The sequence below is a fragment of the Meriones unguiculatus genome, chromosome 2 (genome assembly GCF_030254825.1).
Source record: "Meriones unguiculatus strain TT.TT164.6M chromosome 2, Bangor_MerUng_6.1, whole genome shotgun sequence".
NCBI classification, from domain to species: domain Eukaryota; kingdom Metazoa; phylum Chordata; class Mammalia; order Rodentia; family Muridae; genus Meriones; species Meriones unguiculatus.
The window spans coordinates 103,398,317-103,422,918 of NC_083350.1; the positions used below are offsets into that span (position 1 = coordinate 103,398,317).

Consider the following 24,602-nt stretch of genomic DNA (forward strand, 5'->3'; position numbering starts at 1 on the left):
CTCTCATTCAGGACCTTCTGTACCAATGGTTTTCAACCTTCCTAATGCTGTTACCCTTTAATACAGTTCCTCATGTTGTGGTGACCATAAATTTATCTTTGTTGCTACCTCATAACTGTAATTGTGCTACTGTTTTGAATCTTAATGTAAAGACCTATGTTTTCTGATAGTCTTAAGCGGTCCCTCTGAAAGGGGTCCTGACCCTCGGGTTGAGAAACACTGTGTTAGTCTGTGATAATGCCTTTAGGGACTGGCGATGACCTAGGATGACTCTCTTCACGTTCCTTGGGCCCTGTGTTGCTTAACAGTCTAAGTGTCTGGCTTCTTACGTTGGAGGCATGAATGTATGGCAGAGGCATTTTCCCCTGTCTTGTTTTGTATTAGCAATCAGCCTTTTTTTCCTCCCCACCCACTGCCTGCCTGAGTCAGTGTACATGAACCCTCCTCTCACAGATACTTCTGTCCTGACCGCCCACAAAACAGCTTCCCTACACTGCCAGAAACAATAAGGGGATTTGCAAACAAATACTTCTGACAACTGTTGTGAACTGAAATAGGGCTTCTACTAAAGGTGATGGATAGACCATTTTCTAAATGATTTTTTCTTTTGTATTCTCTATGTCTATCTCTTTTTCTTTCATAAACAGGGCCTTGCTATATAACTGAGGCTGGTCTCTAACTGCCTACATCAGCCTTCTGAATTCTACGATTATAGGTCTGCACCATCATTTCAGGTCTCCATCATGTTCATTGAAGCACAGGACAGTTTCTGGAAAAGCTGTTACAGTTCCAACCATGGGTGGCCACTTCTAGCTTTTTTCTTATGTGAGTGTTGGAGATTTCAACTCAGGTCCCTTGTTTTCACAGCAAGTGCTCTTATGCACTGAGCCATCTCCCCAGACCTTCTAAAGGAAGTCTTTGATCCATGTATGCCCTCAAAGAGAACCTTGGGACTCCAGCTGCTTGTCTTAGTTTACTGCTTCTTTGGTACCATAGGTAAGAAGTTTCCTCTGTCATATCACCCTCTTTCTCCAGGGGCCCCCAAACAGTAGAACAATAGGACATGGACTCAAACCTCTTCTCCCATTCTTTTTCTCTTTTGAGACAGGATCTTGTTGTGCACATACTGACTATGTAATCCAAGTTGGCCTGGAATTCGGGACAAGTTTCCCATCTCAGCCTTCTGTTTTGGAATTACATGTGAACACCACCACACCTGGCAATCTTTTTATATTATATCAGACATTTTGTAATAGAAGACACAAGAGTACAAAGTTACTGTTTTATTTCTGTGTTCTCTACATGACCAACACCTCTTTCCTGAAGGTTTTATAGCTGTCATGTTTCATTCCTATTTTGTGGCTATAAATTATATTATTTATTTTTATTGGTTTTGATTTTTTGAGACAGGGTCTTATGAATCCCAGGGTGGCCTCCAAATCATAGCTGAGGATGACGTTGAACTTCTTTAAAAATATCATGCATTGTGTTGTATTAGTTACCATTCTATTGTGAATAGATACCACACACCAGTCAAATCAACTTGTAAAAACAAAAACAACTACTGATGGAGGGGCTTGCTTAGTCCATGGGGTTAGTCCATTTCCATTATCAGGAAGCATGGCAGCATACAGGCAGGCAGGGTGCTGGAGCCATAGCTGAGCGCTTACTTCTGATCCACAAGATGGAGGCAGAGAGAGAGATAAAGACTGGGTTTGGCAAGAGCTTTTGAAAGCCCACCCTTGTGACATACATCCTCTATTAAGGCCACCTAATCCTTCTTAAGCAGTCCACCAACTGGGAACCAAACATTCCCTGGCTAGCCTAGAACTCACGCTATAAACCTGACTAGCCCAGAACTCACAGAGAGCCATCTGCCTCTGTGTCTCAAGTGCTTGGCTTAAATGCAGGCACCCTCTTAATCTTTTGTTGGTGGTATACTTTTATTTTTGTTGTTGTTGTTGGCTATTTTATTTTGTTGGGGTTTCTTATATCTCTTTCTCCCTTCTCCATTTCAATCCCTTCCAACACCCCAATGCCAGGTAGGAGAAAATGAAGGTTACTGGGGAGAAGAGGCATAGGCCTCTTAGCTACTCCCTGTTGGTTAGGGTTGTAGGGTTCCTTGGGGCATGTCCAATCTTCCTTTCAGGATATCTCCAACTTCTATCTTGCCAAACCGAACTAACACCAACTAGGACAAGCAGGGGGAAGTAGCAGCCCTCGACCCCACCCCTCTCTGTGCTCTGGCATTTATTCCTTCTCCAGAGTCCTCAGAACTAAACTGGCTACAGCTCGCAAAGATCATGCCCTTCTCAGAGCCTGTACAAGGCAAATAGTCTGCTGCCTTGGACAATCTGGAGCAGCTCCATATCTCCCACCTGGGAGTTTTTAAAGACACCAAAACTTCTGCTACATTGTTTTTTTCTTTCTGTTTTGAATGTAGTAAATAGGGTTCTAAAGTAGCCTTTCTGTATTGGTATGTTTGTGTGGGTGCATGCACATGTACCTGTGAGTGCATGTGCGAGCCAGAGGTCAACTCAGCCTAACTGCCCCAGGCACTGTTAAACTTTTTTTTTTTTCTCACTAGCCTGCTCCCCCCCCCCCCCCCCCAACCCACCTTAAGCCATAAGTCAGCTAGGCTGGCTGGGAGCCCAGGGAACCTGTCTCCATTTCCCAGCACTCCTTCCAATAACAGAACCAACAATTCCAGATTGCTGCTTACTTCAAATTCTTGTTTCCAAGTTCTCATCAGTACTCCTCAGCCTTTGTTTTTCATGTAAAAGGGGCCGGGTGGTGGTGTGGGCTGCTCTTCCAGAGGACCTGGGTTTGGTTCTTAGTACCCACATGGTGGCTCAGGACTGTTTATAACTACAATCCCAGGGGATTTTACGGTAATCTTCTGACTCCCACGAGCACCAGGCCTTCACTGTGGTGCTCAGACATACAGTCAAAACACTCATACACATAGATTTTTCTTTTTTAAAGGAACTAGAAACATGCCTACCTCGTACGCTTTAGAAGCCTATCAGATAATCCACTTGATTATTTAATATCACACCCAGCACAAACATTTTTCATATTTTTACTAGGTTTTCTGTGCTCACATTCTGAGTTTTTCTTAGTGCATTTTCTCTCCTTTCTCATAGCCACAGGCTATTTCATAACCCATAGACTCTAACACATCATTGAGGACAGTGGTTCTTAACTTGTGGGTTGCAAACCCTTTGGGAATGGTCAAACAACCCTTTCACAGGGTAGACAAAGACCATTGGAAAACACAGATATTTATATTACAATTCATAAAGGCAGCAAAATTACAGCTATGAAGTAGCAACAAATAATTTTACGATGGCTTGTGCTAGGAGCCATTGTTAGGGTTCAAACCTGGGACAAATGGCTGAGGTGCCTATTTAATATAATCAAAGAAGACCTGGCTACCAGGTTCTCCCAGCAACCCTAAGTCTCTGCCTGTTACAGGGCCCTCCAGGCTTGCATGACCACACCTCCTACCCCAAACTTCTCCACCTGAGGGGCCGGGCTGCCCTTCACAGCTTCCCTTCCCTATATAATCCAACTATTTTGGTTACATGGCTCCTTTGTCTACTCATATATATATATGAGTATATATAAAACTTATTTCATTATGTGTGCATTGATGTAAGGTTGTCAGGTCCATTGAATTGGAGTTACAGACAGCTATGAGCTGTGATGTGGGTGCCTGGGAATTGAACCTGGCTCCTCTGGAAGAGCAGACTGTGTTCTTAACCACTGGGCCATCTCTCCAGCCCTTGTCTACTCTTTTTTGGGCTCCCTGGCTGCTACACCTGATTCCCCTCTCTTCCCTCTCCTTTCCCCTCCCCCTCTCCCTCCATGGCCCAACTCAGTCTGGTCACGTCCACTCTGGACTCTCGCAGATGTCCCCGCCTCTCCCTTTTATCTACATAACCTTTCTCCTCCACCATATCTAGGACCAGTCACGTTTCCTTCCTTTTTCTATTCAGTTGTGGCCTGTGTTGTGGTAGACCTGCCTGGGAAAGCAGCTGCACTGTATTGCTATAACCTTAGGAAATTTAACCCTTAACTAACCAGCAGTCTCGTGAACCGAGTTGGAGAAATGGCTTTCCAGTAAAGGGCACTCACTGCTTTGGCAGAGGACACACACGGTAGCTCACTCCAGTTCCTGTAGGTCTGACCCCTGAAGGCAGCAGTCATGGGTTAGTGTTGTCAACTTGATAGAATCTAGGAACACCTAGAAGGCCCTCTGGGTACGCCTGTAGGGGGGTGTATTGGTTTAATTGATGTATGAACACCCATCTTTAATTGTGGGCTGTCTAAATGGAGACAGCTGAGAACAAGCATGCAAGATTCATCGCTCTCTGTTCCTGATAATGGATTGGATGTAACTACCTTTAAAGTTCCTGCTGCTGCGACTGTTCCCCTGTGACCGATGTAATTTGTAGTTTTGAGCTGAAATTAACCTTTTTGCCTTTGCTTTTGTGGGTTATCACAGCAACGGGAAAAAGGAATGTTAACACCCAACAACCTCTTTTGGGACACCTCCACTTTCAGGGCCCTTACTCTATGGATAATCCAACTCCTTTGGGGATTACTGAGTTCTCTGAGCCGCTAAGTGAATCGTTCTTCTAGTTAGCAGGTAAGTCTTGATTGCCAGGCTCAGCCCTACGTGTTGGCACAGGTCTATAATTCCAGCACTCAGGGTTCAGAGGCAGGAGAATCACGAGTTCCAAGCTAGGTCAAGGGGTACAGCATAGAGAGCACCAGGCCAGACTGGGCTATGTAACTAGCCCTTTTCCAGAAAAACCAACAACCCCCAAAGCGTAAAAGTCCTGCATTAAAAAAATAAAACAAAACAAAACAAAACAACAACCCAGGGATAGGCTGGAAAGATAGCTCAGAGGTTAAGAGCACTGGTTACTGAGTTCAATTCCCAGGAACCACATGGGGGCTCACAACCATTTATGAGATCTGGTGCCTTCTTCTGGCCTGCAGGCAGATATAATAAATAAATCTTCCCCCCCCAAAAAAAAAATCAAATAAAAAAAATTCAGGCATTTAAGGAGATGTTCCTTTCGCCTCCTCCCTTACTTGCTATAAACCCTCTTTTTTGGAGGGGGTCCAGAGGGCCCCCCTTTTTATGCGAAATTTAAACATTTAGAATTCTTCGCCAGGGCCTCGGTAACTAGCGAATTCTCAATCAGAAGCTTCGCCATCGACTTCCGGTCTGCTCGTCACCTAGAAGGAGCGCGCGATCACCGGGTCCGCAGGGATCTGCCGCAGCGTCAGCCCGCGGCGCGCAATGCGGGCACCTTAAACGAACAGACCGAACGAATGAATGAATGGGCTAAGTCGGGGGCCGGCCTTTGTTACGTCGCCCACCGGCGCAGGCGTGGTCGCGCGTACGCCGCTCATGGAGGCCGGACTCCCAGTCGCACGCAGAGTCTGCAGCGGGCGAAGAAGCTCGGCGCCGCCTCGCGCCGCCTCCCCCCCAAGTCCCTGCCCCGCCGCGGAGCGTCACTTCCGCCACCCCCCGGCTGGGGTTGGGGCGGGGAGCGCGGGGGAGGGGGCCGCCAAGCCGGAGGGAAGGCCGCCTGAAGCCCGCTCCGAAGCAGGGACTACATTTCCCGAGGGGCCTCGGCGGCGGCGGCGGCGGCGGGCGCGGCCACGTCCCCCGGAAGTGGAGCCCGGGACTTCCACTCGTGCGTGAGGCGAGCGGAGCCGGAGACAAGAGCAGAGGCCGAACTCGGGATCTGACAAGATGGCCGGGCTGCCCCGCAGGATCATCAAGGTAACCGCCCAGGCGGGCTTCGGGCCTCCAGCTCTGCTCTCCTCCGCCAGCGCGCCAGGCCGCGCGGCCATCTGCTCCCCTCCGCAGCCGCCGAGAGGCCTGAGCAGCGCGGAGACTGGTCCGGCCTCGGCGGCGAGGAAGTCGGGCGCTGAGGAGGGGGCGCCCCGGACACTTCCGGCCGCCGCGGAACGCCGGACCCCGGGGGCTCCGGGCCGCCGAGGCTGCGGCCAGCGAGGCCTGGCGGCTGCCCGGCCGGAGGGCGGGGCTGCGGGCCTGCGCTCTGGCGCGGGACCGGCGCGGGCCTCGGCGGTGTGTCTTCGCCCGTGGGGCGGGAATCGCGGCGTGGCCTGGGCTCTTGGGCGCGGGTTGGGGGCCGGGCCGGTCGCTCTGGCCCGGAGTCGCCTTCTCTGGCTCGGCCGGGGCGCTGGGCCGCCGCAGGCTCCGGTGCAGAATGAATGAACCGGCCCCGGGAGCCGGGCGGGGCCGCGCGTCCTGCAGCCGACCGCACATGTTCGCGCCGGCCGCGCACTCGGCGACGTCGGGGGTTCGGCGCCCGGTGGCCCTGGCTTCCGCGTTCGCTTCCCTGTGTTTCTGCTGGTTATCACCGCGAAGTGATTTGATTCTGCTTGGCGAACTCTTTTGAGACTGTTTCCTGTTCGGAGGCGCCAGTTCAACGCAAGGCTGCTGGAGGGCCTCGGCTACGGGGATGACCTGTGAAATCGCTTGCCTGTCAGTTTTTGTGCGCCTCAAATATTAAGCAGCCCCGAGGCACAGTGCGAATACTGTTTTTGTAGGTATATATGGAACCATGAAAAAAAAAAACAACAAACCACACTCGTATCTTGTTTTTCTAAGTCTTTACATAACACCACTGAGTCTTCAGATTCGATAGGTACTATAAACTAAATCCTAATGTTTTTTGGACATCTGTTTTTATGAAGGGAATTGTCTAAAAAAAATCTGCACTGCGCAGTATGCCAGCGAAGTGCCCAAATTGGAGCTTCATTTTGCTTGCTGTAATCTGGTGAACGTGTATTTGTAGCAGTGTTCACTCGCAAAGTTGAAGGCGAGATTTGTACTAAGTAAATGGAGGGCCTTTTTGAAGGGCGTCATATACCTTGTAGTCCCTTCAGGCAGTCACAAATGTGTGTGAGGTTGGGGTGTCGTTGACAGAAAGGTGCTTGAATTAGAACAAGACCTTTTATAAGATTAAAAAAAAAATCTCAGGAGGGAAGAGTAAATTGTTAGTGAGCACTGGAGTAGTAACATGGACATTTATTGCTATAATATGAATCTCAGATCCTTTCCAAGTAGTTTTAGTTGTTAGGTCAAGCACTGGAAGGTCCTGACTATAGTTTGTGTAGTTGTGATAGAGACACATGCCCCACTAGTGATCTTGTTATTCAGAATTCCATTTGAAAAATGGTTGCTTCCCACCACAGACCATTGAGTTTTTTATTTATTGTTACTTTGGTTATGAACTAAACATAGCAAAGACTGATACTATAATTATCTAAAATGCTCAGTAAACTAAACAGTTGGTGTAGTTTTTCGTTTTTTCTTAATTTTGAAGATTGATATTCTACAGTAATGTGAAAGTCTTGGGTGGGAAAACAAATTCTGTGGACTGTTGCTTATAACCTGCACAAGTGGTTTGAAGCAGAATGTTGACGTGCACCTACTCTAGTTCATTTGGCACACTATGCTTAACTATGCATTCAGTGTTGCTTTTTGCTATTTTAAAACAAGATAGTGGTAAACTCACGCAGTACTTTATCATAGTTATTATTAATTGACTTTGGTATTTTTAGCTTTAAAGGACTTTTTTTAGATTTTTTTTTTACCCGTTTTTTGCATTATCAGTAAGATTTTTTTTTTCTAGTGTTGGGAATTGAATTTAAATTAGTTAGGGCTTTATTATACATGCTATGCAAATGCTTTACCACTGACTAACACCCCAAGCAGAAAACATACATTTACATTAAAATTCATTTCAAAACTGGGTGGTGGTGGTGGTGGTGGTGGTGGTGCAGGTGCATGCCTTTAATCTCAGCACTCAGGTGGCAGAGACAGGTGGATTTCTGTGACTTCAAAACCATTCTGGTCTATACAGTGAGTTTCAGGACAGCTAGGGCTACACAGAGAAACCCCAGCTCAAGAAACAAACAAACAAAAAACCTTTTTTCTTGTGTGTGTGGTGAAGTAACTTTAGGGCTGGAGTTGTGGCTCAGGTAGAGTGCTTGCCTAGCATGCTTGAAACCCTGCTGAGTTTCATCCTCAACACTGCACATAAGCCAGTCATGTGCCTTTTTATTTATTGAGACAGCGTTTCTCTGTAGTGCTGGCTGTGGTGGAACCCACTCTGTAGAGGAGGTTGGCCTGGAACTCAGAAACCGCCCGCCTTTGCCTTTCTGGGTTGAAAGGTGTGCGCCACCACACCCGTCTCAGTCATAGAGTTACATATTTATAATGCCAGTGTGATAGAGGCAGAAGGGTTTGGAAGTTAATCATCTTTGGCTCTTAGTGGGGTGAGGCTAGCCTAGGACTGTGAGACCTTGTTTCATACAGGTTACTACTATACAAGGGTCTGTGTGACTAGAACAGTGGGTGGGAGTAGTTGAGGACATAGGGACATATAACATTCTATTGTGTTATTTCATTTCTTGGGAGCTGTTGGCTTTCAAAGGATGAGGCTTACTGTTGATTATATTAATAATAACTTTTGTTTTTAAATGAAACAAGACTTTACGGTATAAATGTTGGCCTCAAACTCAGGTCTCCCTGCATCTGCCTTTGAGTTCTGGGATTTAAGGTATACTATGCATCATACCTGACCGTATTTTATCTCACAAATACTAAGTAGTCTGATTTAGACAGTTTGGTTTGGGCAGTCATTAAAATGGTGCTTTCTACCTCATGATGGTCATATTTGTGCATTTCTTCTTTCTTTTTGTTTGGTTTTTGTTTTTTGAGACAGGGTTTCCCTAGGTAGCCTTGTCTGTACTGGGTTCTCTTTGTAGATCAGGCTGGCTTTGAACTCACAGAGATCTGCCTGGCTCTGCCTCCCACTGTGCCAGCCATATTTTTTTTTCCTTTCTAAAGCCATTTGATCCTTAATGAAATTTTGTGAACTAGACATGTGTCACAGAGTAGTGGCTGATTCAGATAAGACTTTTCTATGGTATTAACACTGTAGGTGTGACCTTCCTGTCTGTTATTTGGAAGTGACAGAAGGTATGTACCAATACCTTGATAATGATAAAGTGCAAGGTAACACCCTCCCCTTTTCATTTTAGGCAGGCTTTTACTTTGTAGCCTTGGCCTCAAAGTGGTCTGCTTGCCTCTGCCTCCTGATTGCTGTTATTCTTAAAGGTTCATGCCTTCATACCCATAGGAGATGACTTTTGAGTTACTGTTCACCCAGTTGCTACCCTCTCAGATTTCAGTGTTCAGTCCATTAGAAATTCCGGAGGCTCTACTTTCTATGTTAGGCACATTTTCCCATCTGAAGGAAGCCCCTGGTCAGTTCTGTCATTTGTTGCTTGGTCTGTTGCGTTAATTTGTTTGTAAGCAGCAGGTTATCTTTTAAAAGTGTTCTTTTTAAAGATACAGATCATGTTATTGTATTGCTAAAAACTACAGTGGTTATCATAATAAAATCTATAACATCTTGACAACCCCTCCTTCACAAAGCCCTACAGGTATTTGGAATTAGCTCTTGTACTTGACTGAGGTTATTTTCCTACAGTTACAGTGTTGGCTTTGCACCTTAGACAATGAATGGTTAAGCTTATTCCAGTCATGCTCTTCACTGCTGTGTGTTGGATTACTCCTTTTGCTATTGTGGTTTTTTTTTTTTTTCCCCTCACACGTCTTGGCCTTCTAGTGGTCTACCTTAATTGTCTCGTTTCTGTGTCCCCATAATCCCCTCTTTTTCACTGTACAGCATTTAACACTGCTTAAAGCTGTATTATGGCTTTGGGTAATCCTGGCATTGCTCCTTAATGCCGAGAATATTAATTGACATGAGATTTGGAAAAAGTTTTACAAGAGCTGTGATTCTGTATTATAATTTTATATTGTTAGTATGTTTAACAGCATTCATTTGAATCAGCAGTGTCTGAAAAGCTATAATATATATATATTATATTTCACATTTTCTTTATTCTTTGGACACAGGATTTTATGTGAACCAAGCTGGCCTCAAACTTTTTTGTAGCTGAGGATGACCTTGAACTTTCTGCCTCAAAATGTGCCATTGTAGCTAGTTTTATTTGATGTTAAGTATTGAACCCATTGTTTTCATGCTAGGCAGGGACTCTGCCAACTGATCTATCTCCAGCCATGAGACACCCTTCTTATGTTCCTCCCATGTTCATCAAACACTGAGACCAAATTGGTCAGAGGCTCTAAATGGTACATAGAGAAGATAAAGATTCACACATCTGCCTTTCAGCATTCCAGACATTCTCCACTACAGACAAAGCAGTGTTTTATTTGTGTGTCCTTTCAGAAAGACCACACTAATTCAGTTCCTGTGTGTTCTGCTGCCTCTTCCCCTACTCATGCAAATACTTGATATCCTCTCCATCCATCTGGCTAACAATTTACCTTCAAGATGACTCACTTTTTATAGAGCTGCTTTGTAGGATTATATTTATTGGTAGCTTTTAAATTGTGCCCCAAATTGTGTTATCTAATATTAATCATTTCGATAGTTTTGTTTATGTGGCTTTTGTGTGTGTGTGTGTGTGGACTGTTTTCACGATCATCCTTCTCCCCAGTGCTGCTTTTTTTTTTACAAGTTCTTAAGTACGCCAGACTATCTTCAAACTTGAGATCTTCTTGGTTCAGCCTCCAGAATGCTGGAATTACAGGGTGTGTACCACCATTTTTGACATTGGAATTTTTCTTAGTTTAAAGCTAACAAAGGCCACTCAAAAGTATTCCAAAAGGAGAGATTTCTCTTACCCTTTTTATTTTCAAGAAGAACTGGTTATTTTGGGAACAGAAATGTATTTCAGCTTTATGTTACATTGATACAATATGCTGATTTTAAAAGTTTTAATTTTTAGCAGGGTGTGGTGGTACAAGTTTTTGATCAGAGTATTAGAAGGGAGACATGAGGATATTTTTGAGTTTGAGGCCAGCCTGGTTTATAGAGCAAGTTCCAGGATAGACTGGCTACACAGAGAGAACCCCTATCTTGAAATTACCCTCTCCTCCTAAGTTTTTAAAGAATGCATTTGCTTGCTTTCCTGTAGACATAATGGGTCATGGCACACTTAGGAGGCTTAGAGGACTGTTTTTAGGAGTTGGTTCTCTTTATGCCATGAGTTCCTGGGGTAGAACTCAGGTTGGCAGGTTTATGCTTTTATGCATTGAGCCATCTCTGGTCCTAGCTGATTGTTTTTACGACAAGGGTGGTCTTGAACTTAACATCATGTGTCACCTCCAGAGTGTTGGGGTCACAGGCATACCATCACACCCAAAGTAACATGCTTTTTGTCTTTAAAATTAGTCATGTACAATAAAATAGTAACATGCTTTTTGTCTTTAAAATTAGTCATGTACAATAAAATAGTCTGATAAAATAGTAGCTGACTTACTCGAGTTTACTTGATTAAAATCCAGCAAGCTAAGGGGGAGAGACACTTGGTAGAATGCTTGCCTAGTGTGTGAAAGCCCTGGGTTTGGTGACCCATGGGCTGTAGTTTGAGCACACAGGCGGTAGATGCAGGAGGATCTGGAACTTCCAGGTTATCCTTTTCTATTGAGTTCCATCCAGCCTGGAATACTTGAGACCATCTTAAAACCAACCTGTCAGTCAGCCAACCTACTGACCTATAGTAAGCCAGTTTCTTGAGATTAGACAGACATTCTTTTTACCAATTTTCCATTCTTATTTGATGAGTGTTTTTGCTTCTCTCCTCTCTCCTTTCTTTTATTTCTTTTTGAGACAGAACCTTGCTGTGCAAGAAGATAGCTACTTGCTGGTGATCCTCCTGTTTCAGCCTCCTAAGTGCTGAGATATGGAGGCATGTACTGCCCAGCCACAGTATTGTTTTTTCCCCCCAACACTGCAACTCACTATGTTAGTTTAGGCTTCCTTTGCACATTTTAAGCACGAGCTCCTACTACTGAGCCATAGCCCTCCTCTAAAGTACTTTGAAACATTGACTTCAGCATCTAATTGCTGATAACATCTTGGTTTAAAAAAAGAAAATTGGCTGTTCAGATTAGCAAGCTCTCCTTTAATTTTCAGTGCTATCATTTATCTCTGTCAATTTGATTAATTTTAGGCAAATCAATATGTATTTTGTAGCTATTTAACAAAAAAAAACCAAAACATTTCAATAAGCTAGTAAGACTCCAAGGGCACATTTCTTTCATTCTTTCCTAACTGTGATTTGTCTGCTTTCTGTCCTATACTCAAGTCTTGTTATGCTGAGGGAGTAGTCAGTATAAATAGTGTGGAATAAAGTGGAGAGAAAGTAGTGACATATAACACCTTAAAAGTTTTAACTGTGAGCCAAATAAACCCTTTTTCCAGCTGGAGAAATGTCTCAGTAGTTAAGAGTACTGGCTACTTTTTTAGGACCTGGGTTCAGTTTCCAGCACCCACACAACAGCTTACAACTGTGATTAAGTCCAGTTCCAGAGGATCTGATGCCCTCTTCCATCCAGTTTCCAAGAGCACCAGGATGCACATTGTACAGATATACCATGGGCTTGGTGGCACACTCCTTTAATCCCAGCACTCAGGAGGCAGAGGCAGGTGGATCTCTGTGAGTTTGTAGACCAGCCCGGTCTACAGATTGGGTTTCAGGGCAGCCAGGGCCACACAGAGAAACCCTGTCTCGAAAAACAACAACAAAAAAGTTTTTGGGTTGTTGAAAATCATTATTGTTTAGCACAGAGAGTTGGCATTAAGAACTGTTGATTAGCCAGAAATAGAGGTATGTCATTGCTATCTCCTAACAGGAGGCTGAGGCAGGAGAATATTGAGTTTAGTGATACAAAAACAAACAAAAAACTCCAGCACACCTTTAATCCTAGTATTCAGGAAGTGGGGGTCAGGGGATCTTTCTGAGTTCGAGGCCAACCTGATATACAGAGTGGGATCCAGTACATCCAGGGCTATGCAGATAAACAAATCCTGGCTCAAACAAAAAAAGGCTTTTGGGTATTACCTATCTTTCTGTTTTTAGTGAATTCTGTGTCACAGGAGTGATTTTGCCAATGCTGTTATCTCAGAAGCCTGAATAAAAGTTTAAGAAGCAAGCCAGATGATGGTGGTTTTTAAACCCGCATTTTATATCTCTTAGTTTGAGGTTAGCCTGGTCTGCAGAGTGAGTTCCAGGATAACCAGGGCTACAAAAGAAAAACAAAAAACCAACCGCCAAAAAAACAAATAAACTTTTGACAAAAACAACTTAAAGGAAGAGGAAGCGTTACTTTTTATTTTAAAATAATTTTATTTGTATGGGTGTTTTGTCTGTATATCTAAGCCATGTGCATACTGGTGCTCATGGAAACTGGATGGAAGAGGGCATCAGATCCTCTGGAACTGGACTTAATCACAGTTGTAAGCTGTTGTGTGGGTGCTGGAAATTGAACCCAGGTCCTGAAAGAGTAGGCAGTGCTCTTAACCACTGAGACATTTCTCCAGCCAGGAAAAGGGTTTATTTTGGCTCACAGTTATGAGTACAGTCCGTCCTGGTGAGTAAGTTTTAAAGGCAGGAGTTTGAGGCAGTTGGTCAAGTTGTGTCTGCTCAGGAACCCTAGAACAATGAATGTTTATGTTAACACTCCCCCCCTTTTCTTTTTTTCTTTTTTTTTTTTTTAATACAACCCAAAAACCAAGCCCAGGAAAGGAATGGTTACTGCCCTTCTTTAAGGTAGGTCTTCCCACCTTAATTAAACAAATCAAGGTAATACCTCATGGGCATGCCCATGATCTAATGTAATCCAGATAACCCCTTATAGATATACCCAGAGACTTGTCTACTAGGTGACATCATATACTGTCATAGTGATAATCAGTATCTAGTTGCCTTAGTCAGGCTGTCCTGGAACTTACTATGTAGTTGGCCTTGAACTCTCTGCAGCCCTCTATCTACTCTAGGCCTCTCAAATAATGGGATTATGGGCAGACAAGGCACCAAGCCTTGCTTTGTGACAACTGTTCTTGAAATGAGGTTGGTCATATACATTTTTTTTTTTATTCTATATAATAATCTTACGGACAGCAAGCTAGGCACTGTTATAAGCATGTTACATGCATTAATTCAGCAACAATCCTGTTAATGTATTATCTTCTTTTTATAGCTCAACCATCCTACACTGGGGTCCAAGTGATTTATGGAGCTATGATTTGAACCCAAGTGGTTTGGTTCTCTGTGTTAAAGTAACTTTTATATGCCTGATTTAATTATTGACTCTGAGGCTTACTGCCTCATTCTGCTAACCTAGACCTAGTCCTGGAAGCTTCTACCCTCCATACAATCTAATCTAAGGTCTAGAATGTTTTCAACCTCTGAGACTTAACTGCTGAACAAGCTCACCCTTTCTAGTTCTTTCTGAACTATGGCTGGTTCTATTCAGCTGTTCTGGCTCAAACTCCTTTCCAAGCTGTCTTGATTGAATCTGGCTCCTCTCAGTTTCTCATTGAATTACTCTTCTTGGCTTCAAACTAACTCTAGCAATCTGTTCTAATAATTCTTTGGCTCATCTGTCTTCACCTCTTTCTAGCTTGTTCTCTCTTCAGTGTCTCTCTGTAAAACCCTCCTGGTATAAACTGCCTTTGAGTTCCGCCAACTGAACTCCACTGCACTGCCTCTCAACTCACTGTCTATAGAATTGCTTAAACAAAACTGACTAGAACTCAGAGATCTGCATGCCTCTGTCTCCTGAATGCTGGGATTAGAGATGTATACCACCACTACTGGACCTAAGCTTTTCTTTATGTGAAACTTCTGTATACCAGACTGGCCTTGAACTCAGAGATCTGCTTGTCTCTCTCTCCTGGGCTTAAAGACATCCCCTGACCAGAGTATCTGTATTCCAGGAGGAACACACAGACCTAGAAGGTCTTTGGATGTGATCTTTTGTCAGAGCAGCCATGCCTTGAATTAAAATCCCTCTACATCTCTGGGTTAAGTGGTACACATAGCAGTGCGTGCATGCACTTTTATGTCTTGTGGATCAGTGAAATGGTACATGTCTAAGTGCAAGATCTAGGTACTTTGTTATCTTGCTTTAAAACAAAAAAGATTGTGTTTTGCCTGCATGTCTGTATGTATACCATATTGGTTCCTGGTTTGTGGGGGCCAGAAGTGGATGCTAGATCCTGTGGAACTAGGGTTAAGGACAATTGTAAGTTGCCATGTAGATACTGGGTCCTCTGCAAGAACAGCAGGTGCCCATAATCACTGAGCCATCTCTAGGCCCTGTTTTCTTGCCTTTTTATCAGAACTCTTTACTGTTTCATCACAGGCTTTTGCCTAGTGTAGAATTGAAATTGTTGTCTGATTGCTCAAGTTCCTTGAATTCAGAAAAGTTCGTGGTTCTTTGGGAATGGACTAGAAAGCAGTTACCACCACTACCACCCCAGTAATCGCTATTTCCTGTCTGTCCCTTGTGTCCCTGCCTGCCCTAAGAGCTGAGGTCTCTGCCCTATGGCCAGCATTCTCCAACCAGCAGTCTTCTTGCCTCAGCACTCCTGAATGTTAGGATTGATTGCAACCGTGTGATACCATGGCTTTTTTACTATGAAGAGACATGCAAGCTGTCATTACATCACAGTGAAATCATTTTATGGTTACAGATACAATTCTTGGTATTGGCTTAGGATTTTTTACTTCCAGTTAGAAACTGATTTACAGCTGTAACACTTGACATTTCTTACCCTTGGCTGTAATCTCATTAACCACTTCCCTCACATTCCCATAAAGTCTCTGTTTTGTTGATTTTTCTTTGTTTTATTGTGCTAGGACTGAAGCTAGGACCCTATGTAAGTATTCTTTTGCTGAATTAGACACCATCCCACCTATCGAGCTTTTATCTATCTTATCTATCTGTCTGTCTGTCTGTCTGTCTGTCTTTCTTTCTGTCTTTTTGAGACAGGGTCTGAACTAAAATGGCTCAGGCTGGCCATTTGAGATGATGTTCTTGCTTCAGCATCCAGCCAGGCTAGGCTGCTCCACTAGGTCCAGCTGGTTTTTGTTGTTATTTTGTTTTTAAGACTGAATTTCATGTATCCCAGACTGGCCTAGAACTTGCTGTATAGGATGACCTTTAATTTCTGATCTTCCTGCCTCCACTTCTGTATGTTGGTGTTAGAAGAGTACACCACATTCAGATTTTAATTTGAAAAATTCGTTCCTTTTAGAAGCTTATTTGTCAGTACATTACTAAATATCCAGTTATTGTACCAAGTGGTATACACTAAAATCTTCCCCTTTTTTTTTTGCTAGCCTAGTCCCTCGTATATAAACAAAATGTTCCCTTATCACTTACTTTTGAAGAAGAAACTAATTTCTTCATTTTTAAAGCATAATTTATAATAACATAAAATTCAGCAGTTTCGGGGCTGGAGAGATGGCTCAGTGCTTAAGAGCACTGTCTGATCTTCCAAAGGATCTGGGTTCAATTCCCAGCAGCCACATGGCAGTTCACAACTGTCTGTAACCCCAATTCCAAAGGATCTGCCACCTTCACACTAATGCACATAAAAAAAGTCAGCAATTTCAAAATTTGAAATTTAGTGGTTGTTAAATATATTCAGAACCGTGTGACCAACACCACTAATTTCAAAAGAAATATTTTCATAACCTGTGAAAGAATTTCTCTACATACATATATGTATTGCTCTAGCACTGTATATATATGTAGCTCTGTTGGTAACATGCTTAACCAGCCTGCACAAGGCTATAGATTCAACAGAATCTTATATCCTGGCTGTGGTGGTGCATGCATGTAGTCTTTGCACTGAGTAATTAGAGGCAGAGGATTGGAAATTCAAGGTAATCCTTGACTATACGGTGAGTTCCAGACTTTTGAACAAAACACAGAACAAACCGGGTTTTGGGTTCACCTCATTTCCTGATTTTTGTCTCCACTTAAATGTGCTATACATTTCATCCAACTTTGTTTTATGCAGAAGGATTTATTTCCTGGCCTGCTCTCTGAAATGTGTGAAAGCAACTGCTAGTGTTGCTTTCCTTTATTAGTTTCACCAGTAATAACATAGCTGTTTGTTATCCATTGCTCTCCTCCACATTGTTTCTTTAAATGTGAGCGTTTGTCCTCTTCTAGATTTCTTTTTAAACTGTAATCACTGAATTGTCAAATTTTCATATTGAAATATCTAGAAAAGTGATCTTGAGGGCTCTCCATTGTGCTTTTAAAATTGAGTTTCAACTCCATCTGCCACGCAAAACTTCATAGTCGGGCTGGTAAGATAGCTCAGTGGGCAAAGGTGCCCGCTGCCAAGCCTGACAGCCTGAGTTGTGACAAAAGAACAGACTTCTGCAAGTTGTTCTGACCTCCACATTCATGTGCAATATAAACACAGAAAATAAATGATATAAAACTTCACGATCTTCCCCTTCATCTTATTTCATAGATAGTTCCTTTCTGTGCTTTCTTTCCTATGCAGTTCCTGTGTTTATTGATCACAGTGATGAATTTTCCTGCCCCTGAGTTAAATCATGCCTTAAGTTTAGTGGGGAATGATAGTTAACTTGGTTCTCTCAATAGTGGATAAATTCCAAAATAGATAAATGTTGGGTAATCAATACGAAAAGAATCGTTAAGGAGCAAATTTTCTGTTTCCCTTGCCCACATTTTTTTTAATATTTTTTATAATTTATTCATTTTATGTCCTGGTTGTAGCCCCTTCCCTCATCTCCTGGTCCCATCCTCCTTCCCCTTTCCTCGTTATCCCCTTCCCCTAGTCCACTGAAAGGGGGGAATTCTCCCCTGGCATCTGACCCTAGCATATCAAGTCTCATCAGGACTACCTGGATCTTCTCTTCCTCTATGGCCTGGGAAGGCCTCATTGCCAGGGGAAAGTGATCAAAGAGCAAGGGCCCCCACATGAAGACTGAGTTGCCTATTTTCTACATTGAGCAGGGCATCTAGGTCTTTTCCATGCATGGTCCTTGGTTGGTGCTTCAGTCTCTACAGGGCTCCCTGGGCTCATAATTTTTAGCTTTTTTTTGGTCTCCTTATGGAGCTCCTGTCCCCTCTGAGTTCACCTACCCTTCTCCCCTTTTTCCATAAGACTCCCTGAGCTCTGCCCAAAGCTCTGCCCAAAGTTTGGCTGTGAGTCTCAGCATTTGCTTAGATCACCTTTTGGGTAGACCCTTTCAGAGGACCTCTGTGGTAGGCCCCTGTTCTGTTCCATCTCTTCCACCACTTCTAGTGCCTTGACCACATCTTTGTTTAGAGTTCAGTGTCCATAGAAGTTGTGAGAGGTGTTCACACTGATTTTTCAGTGTAGACAGCTTTTAAAGGCAGCTTTTAAACCCCTATGACATGACCCTGCATAGGAGTACAGTGTTGTGATGTTGCAGTACTTGACTTGGCTTCAGTCCTACAGAGATTTGTAGGCTGTTGGTTAAGCTTAGGGGAAGGACTACATACTCTAGTATAGCTTTAAGTAATCATTGCATATTAGAATGACTATTAATGTAATTCATATTCTGCCATTGTGGATGTTTTTGTGTATGTTTCTGTAAAATGTTTTTGCAGATGGTTCTGAGGATTAAACAGTTTATATGAAGATACAAATAAGTTTCAAGGATTAATCTCCCATAAATCTCTTTACATAGGTATTTTGACTAAATCTATCTAGCTTTCTTGTGCTGTTTTATTTCTTATTTTTATCTATCTATCTATCTATCTATCTATCTATTTATTTATTTATTTATTTATTTTTAGAGACAAGATCTTGATATATAGCCATGGCTGGCCTGGAACTCAAAAGAGAGCCATCTGCCTCTGTCTCCTGAGTGCTAGGATTAAAGAGGTACAAACAGCCATTCCAGCTTTATCTAGCTTTAAAAAAAGTTTTTATTATTCTTAAATATAGTTCTAGTGCATATGAGTCTACTCATTTGAATCCGTATGCCTGTGGAAGCTAGAGGTGTTAGATCCCTTTGAAGCTGGAACAGCTGTCTGACATGGGTGCTGGGAGCAGCACTGGATCCTAACCATCCACCCCCTTAATCTACAAGTACTTTTAACCAAATTAAGATCCATGTCTTGTTTTCAGTGAGCTCAGGATATAATAATACTCTCTTTTAAGTGAACTTTATTAATTTAAATGTGTCCATTTTAATTTATAATTTGTGAGTTTTTAAAAAGATCATTTTCCAACTTAAATTCTTGCCTGAGCTTCTCGGGTTTTTGAAAGGGGAATAACACTATACCTAGCTACTATTTGAGTGTTTTTGTTTGAGATAGGGTCTCATTAGCCCATACCATGCTTGAATTAGAGGCTGAAAGGTTGGCTTTGAAACTCTGATCTTTCTCCCTTAAACTTACAAGTACTAGAATAACAGGTATATGCCAGCAGGCCCAGGTACACAGTGTGAGTTCTAAGAAATGTATACAGTTGTAAAAACATGTTCCCTCACTGAAGCCCAACACAGGCTCACACTGTTTGAAAGCGTGAAAGCGTGCTTCACTGTACAGAGTAAATACCTTGCTTTAATGCTAACATTACATCCAGTGTCTTTTTCCTAGGGGCTTTGCCGTGCTCACTATTTCTCCAAGTATACTTGAGTGTTTCCTAGGTAAGTTTCAAGCAGTAGAATTGTTAGATGATGGGGACATTTTTTTGTAATCCCCCGTGTATGTGAGTTAATTTTCTCCTTAACATTGTTAAGATTGCTGTTTTTTTTTTTTTTAATTCTAAATGTTGTCAGTTTCTGTGGTTGAGACCATTTCACTTTCAAAATAGGAATACTTAAAATATTTCTTGTTTTTCTTGCTTTTTAGAGTTATTACATATTCATTATCTTATGGATATTAACATTAAATAGTATTAGATACAAAACTCAACAGAAGAGTAACTCATTGAAAGATGTCTTCCATCTCTGTTTCAGCCAGCTAAGTATCTTTAAGAAAACCTTGCATAATGCTTGCCTAGCATATGCAAGACCCTGTCTTTAAATGCCAGCACTGTTTATATAAATCATTTATTCTAAGGATAATTTTTTAATGATTTCTGTGATTCATACTAGTAGTATGAAGTGAGTTCCATTTGTGTTTTTATTTTTTTAAAAAAAGATTTATTTCTTCGCTATGTATGCAATATTCTGTCTGCATGTACACCTGCACACCAGAAGAGGGCACCGGATCTCATTATAGATGGTTGCTGGGAATTGAGCTCAGGAGCTCTGGAAGAGCAGCCAGTGCTCTTAATGTCTGAGCTATCTCTCTAGCCCCCATATTTTTATTTATTTTTGTTTATGTTGTGTATGTATCTTTGTGTGTGAGTGCACAGGTGCCATAGTGTGCATACGGAGAGCAGAGAAACAAGTTTTGAGAGTCATCTCTCTCCTACCCTGTGGATGCAGGGGACTGAAGTTAGGTCCTCAATCTTAGTGGCAAGCACCTTTTATCCACTGAGCATTCTTACTGCCCTCTATTTTTTAAAGTTAACTTATTAATTATTATATGTGTGTGAATGCAAGCATGCATGTGTGTGCAGTGCCATCCATGTGGAAGTCAGAAGCCAGCCTTTGGGAGTTGGTGCCTTCCTTCCTCTTTTGAGTTTTGGGGATCCAGTTTAGGTCATCAGACCAACCCAGCAAGTGCCTTTTACCCACTGAGCCAACTTACTGGCCCCCACATAGACACATGTATATATGTATCTGTATATTTATTTATTTTGTTTTTTTCTAGGCGGTTTCTCCATGTATCCCTGGTTGTAGACCAGGCTGGCCTCCCAGAGTGCTGGGATTAAAGGCATGGGCTAGCATGCCCGGCACATTTATTCACTTATTTTTAATGTACTGTTATTTCAGATTTTTTTTAAAGGTTATCCAGATACAGTGATTGAATTTGACATACTTAAAAAAATTTGTGTGTGTGTGTGTTGTGCAATGTGCACATGTGGAAGTCAAAAGACAGTTTGTGGGAGTCATTTCTCTACCATGTGGGTGACCAGTGCCTTTGCCTTCTTTCCCAGTTAGCCATTTCACTTGCCCACCCTCGCTCCCTTTTATTTTGAGTCAGGATTGCGCTTAGTTTTGTTGCCCAGCCTCACTCACTGCCTGTCTGCCTTCACTTCTTCAGTAGTTGGGATAGAACAGATAGTACCAGGCTCCAAACTTTTGTTTCTCGAACTGTTTAATTTCAAAGTTTTTTACTTAATATTTATTTTTATTTTACATGTGTGAGTATTTTGTGAGTGCAGGATCCTGTGGGGCTAGAAGAGGGCATCAGATTCCTCAGGAACTGGAATTAAATTGTTGTCTACTATATGGGTTTTGGGCTAAACCTCCGTCCTCTACAAGAGAACAGCTGAGCCATCTGCAGTCCTTCACGTTCTTAAAACAAAACAAAACAAAACAAACTAAACAACAAAAACCTTGAGGAATAGAATTTAAAAAGTCTTTGTGTATGCACTCATACTAACAGTGATCTTTTTTTTTAAGAGGTTATAAACTCCTTATTTTTACCAATTACAGTTTATTCACTTTGTATCCCAGCTGTAGCTCCCTCTTCCATCCCCTCCCAACCTCACCCTCCCTCCCTCTTCTTCTCCTATGGCCCTCCTAACAGTGATCTTTGTGGAAGCAAGAGGCCTACCTCAGGTATCATTCCTCAGGATCGGTCCCATTCTTGTTTTTTGAGACCTGGACCTGGGCCTTGTTATAGGCTACAATGAATGGTATAGAGCCATGGAACGTCTTTGTCTCTTCAGCACTAGGATTATAAACGCATGCTTGGCTTCTGTCTGGTGCTCTGTATCAAATACTGGCCATTTTACTGTTGTAGCCGATTTCCAGTTCTAAGTTCTTTAATATGCTAAACAGTCAACATTGAGTCCATGCTCAGCATTTAGCAGATACCAGCAGAAGGATCCATCTAGGTTTGAGACCAGCTAGGGCTGCATAGTTAGACAGCTTAAAATTAAGGAGGGAAGAGGAAAGAAAGAGCAAGAAGGAGTACGGGAGGTGGACAGATTACCAAAGCTGCTGGAAGAACAGCAAACAAATTGAGCCTAGTGTATTTGGCTCTAGGATTTTTAAGTGTATGACCTGTAGGGTTAAAATATAAAAGATAGAAGGCTGTTGAGCAGAAGTGTAAATAGTTTGTAAAAGTTGGAATAGTCTGTCCCACTGTTGATCGACTTCCCCTGCATACATTTTCTGCCATGTTCAGCTACTCTCTGGCTTCCTAAGTCTTTGGACTTGGAAGTTCTCATCTCTTTCCAGTCAGTCATTTTCTTTTCCTTGTGAAGATGTTCTTCTCTTCCACAAGTGTAGGATTGAGACTCATTTGTGGGTACTCTGATTGGGCTTGTGCTGGTTGGTAGAGACAGCATAAGGTAGTGAGTTGTATATTCTATGCTTGGTCTTCTATAGAACGGACACTTTCTGAAGTATTAGTGGTACTGAGCACTTAAGGTTTCTTTTAACTAGCATTAGATTTTCCAGATGTTGAAAATGTTGGCATTTGGGGAGCTAAAATATGACTCATGGCTTAGCCTTATTCTCCTAGTACCCAGAGCAAATGTGATGTGTGTTTATGTATAGTAGAAACACAAAACCTGGGGCTGAGTTATTCTGGCTTGACTTTGCTTTGCCAAATAGTAGCTTGAATAACGTGTGTGTGTGTGTGTGTGTGTGTGTGTGTGTGTGTGTGTGTAAACAAACATACACATGTGTATTGTTAGCTCTAGGGTGACTAATGTGCAAGAACAGAGCTTAATAAAATGCTGATCATTATATAATGTTGGTTCTTATTATTAAGTGATTTTACAAAGATTTCTACTTCACTATAAAATTACTCTGTGTATTCTAGTGAGTGGAAATTTTGAATCAGTTACACAGAATACATAATGCTAAGTTAACTCTGAAATGAACCAACCATTTTGAAAGCCAGTGATACCCATTTACCAACAGTGGTTAGGAAAATGGGATATTGTATGTAATAATTAATTTTTCTGAGTTAGACCAAAAAAAAAAAAAAAGCTAACTTTGGAACCAGCACAATGGCACAGTTGGGTAAAGGCGTCTGCTTCCAAGCCTGATGACCTGAGTATGATCCTAGGGACCCAAATACTAGGAGAGAACTGACTCCTTCCTAGATTGCCTCTTTTTTTTTTAGGTGGGATTTCTCTGTGTACTCCTAGCTGTCCTGGTACTTCTTTGTAGACAAGGCTGGCTTTGAACTCAGAGGTCTCTGTCTTCTGAGTGCTGGACACAAAGTTGTACATCACCATGCTGGGCCACATTACCTCTTTAGTGTGATACAGTCTTTGCTTTGTGTGTGTGTTGGGGGAGGGCACATGTAGAGATAGAGGAAGTTTTATGGGAAAAGTTAGTTTTGTTTTTTCATTATGAGTCCTGAAAGTCAGACTCAAGAGCAAGTCATCAGATGTGGTGACAAATGAATTTGCCCCTTGAGCCATCTCATTGGCCGCCCATGGGTTCTTTTTTTCTAGAACTAAATTAGGCTGTTGGCGTAATTGGGTGGATTGTAGATCTAGACCAACATATCTCACCAAAAATTGCATGCCTCACCAAAAATTGAGCCGCCCTACTTCCCTTTGTTCTGTATGTTACTAGAAGCAGAGTTAGCCTCAGGACATCTATAGGCATATCATTGTGTTGTGGCTGCATTTGAGATGTAAATTCAGCTGGAATTGTGCTTGCTTTGGTAGCACATATGCTAAAACTGCAACAGTACAGAGAAACTTATTGTTGAGTTATTCCTGCTCTACCAATAAAACTGTGATCACTAGTTGCTAGGCCAGGAAAAGTTATTTGTGGCGCAATTTGCAAAGTATATTGATGTATCTGTTATGCAGCCAGACTTGGGGAATGAAGCTGGCATTGCCACTGTCAGTGACAAGTGTATACCTTAAACAGTTTTAGGGATTGCTTGCTCGCTCGCTCACTCATTTATTCATTTAGTTATAATTATAATAATAATACTTACTATTGTTTTTTTGAGACCCCTTACCTGTCTTGGAACTTGCAGTGTATACCAGGCTGGCTTCCAACTCATAGAGGTCTGCTTGCCTCTGCCTCCAGAGTGCTGGAACCATCACGCCTATCTTAACTTAGTTTTAGGTCTTTTGTTCTTATAAGGATAACAACATTCTTGACTGTGACTGGTTGTGATTTTGGTTGCTAGAAATATAGCTAATTTCATTTAAAATAATTTTGTATTTTATGAACAAGTTAAAATCAAAAACTTGGACTTGGGCGTGGTGACACATGCTTGTAATCTATCTAGTACTTCACTACTGAAGCAGGGTCAACATTTAGAGGCCAGCCTGGGCTAAACAGCTATGCTTGCCTCAAAAATGAACAGCAACCACAAACACCAAAACTAGATATCACTGGTAACAAATTTCTTCCTTCTTTAAAGAATGTACTGGCGATATAATCTGTATAGTATTCTTCCCCTCAGCCAAAAGACTATTAAACAATACTTAAAAGCCTTAGAGAGCCTACAAAAGGGGAGCTTCCAGAAAAAATAAGATTTAACTCATAAAATGTTCAGTATGTTTAGTGCCAGAGAGCTTTTGATGTTCAGGGTAGGC

At 42.3% G+C, this 24,602-nt stretch overlaps 1 protein-coding gene across 1 annotated transcript in view; it reads left to right on the forward strand.

Annotated features, from left to right (window-relative positions):
- Positions 1-5,580: 5,580 nt before the first annotated feature.
- The window catches only part of Ube2n (ubiquitin conjugating enzyme E2 N), a 35,266-nt gene continuing 16,244 nt past the window's right edge, over positions 5,581-24,602 (forward strand). Inside the window, exon 1 of the mRNA XM_021654766.2 lies at positions 5,581-5,806. Coding sequence (XP_021510441.1) covers positions 5,777-5,806 — 30 coding nt within the window. The 5' untranslated portion in view covers positions 5,581-5,776. The remainder of the gene's footprint in view (positions 5,807-24,602) is intronic.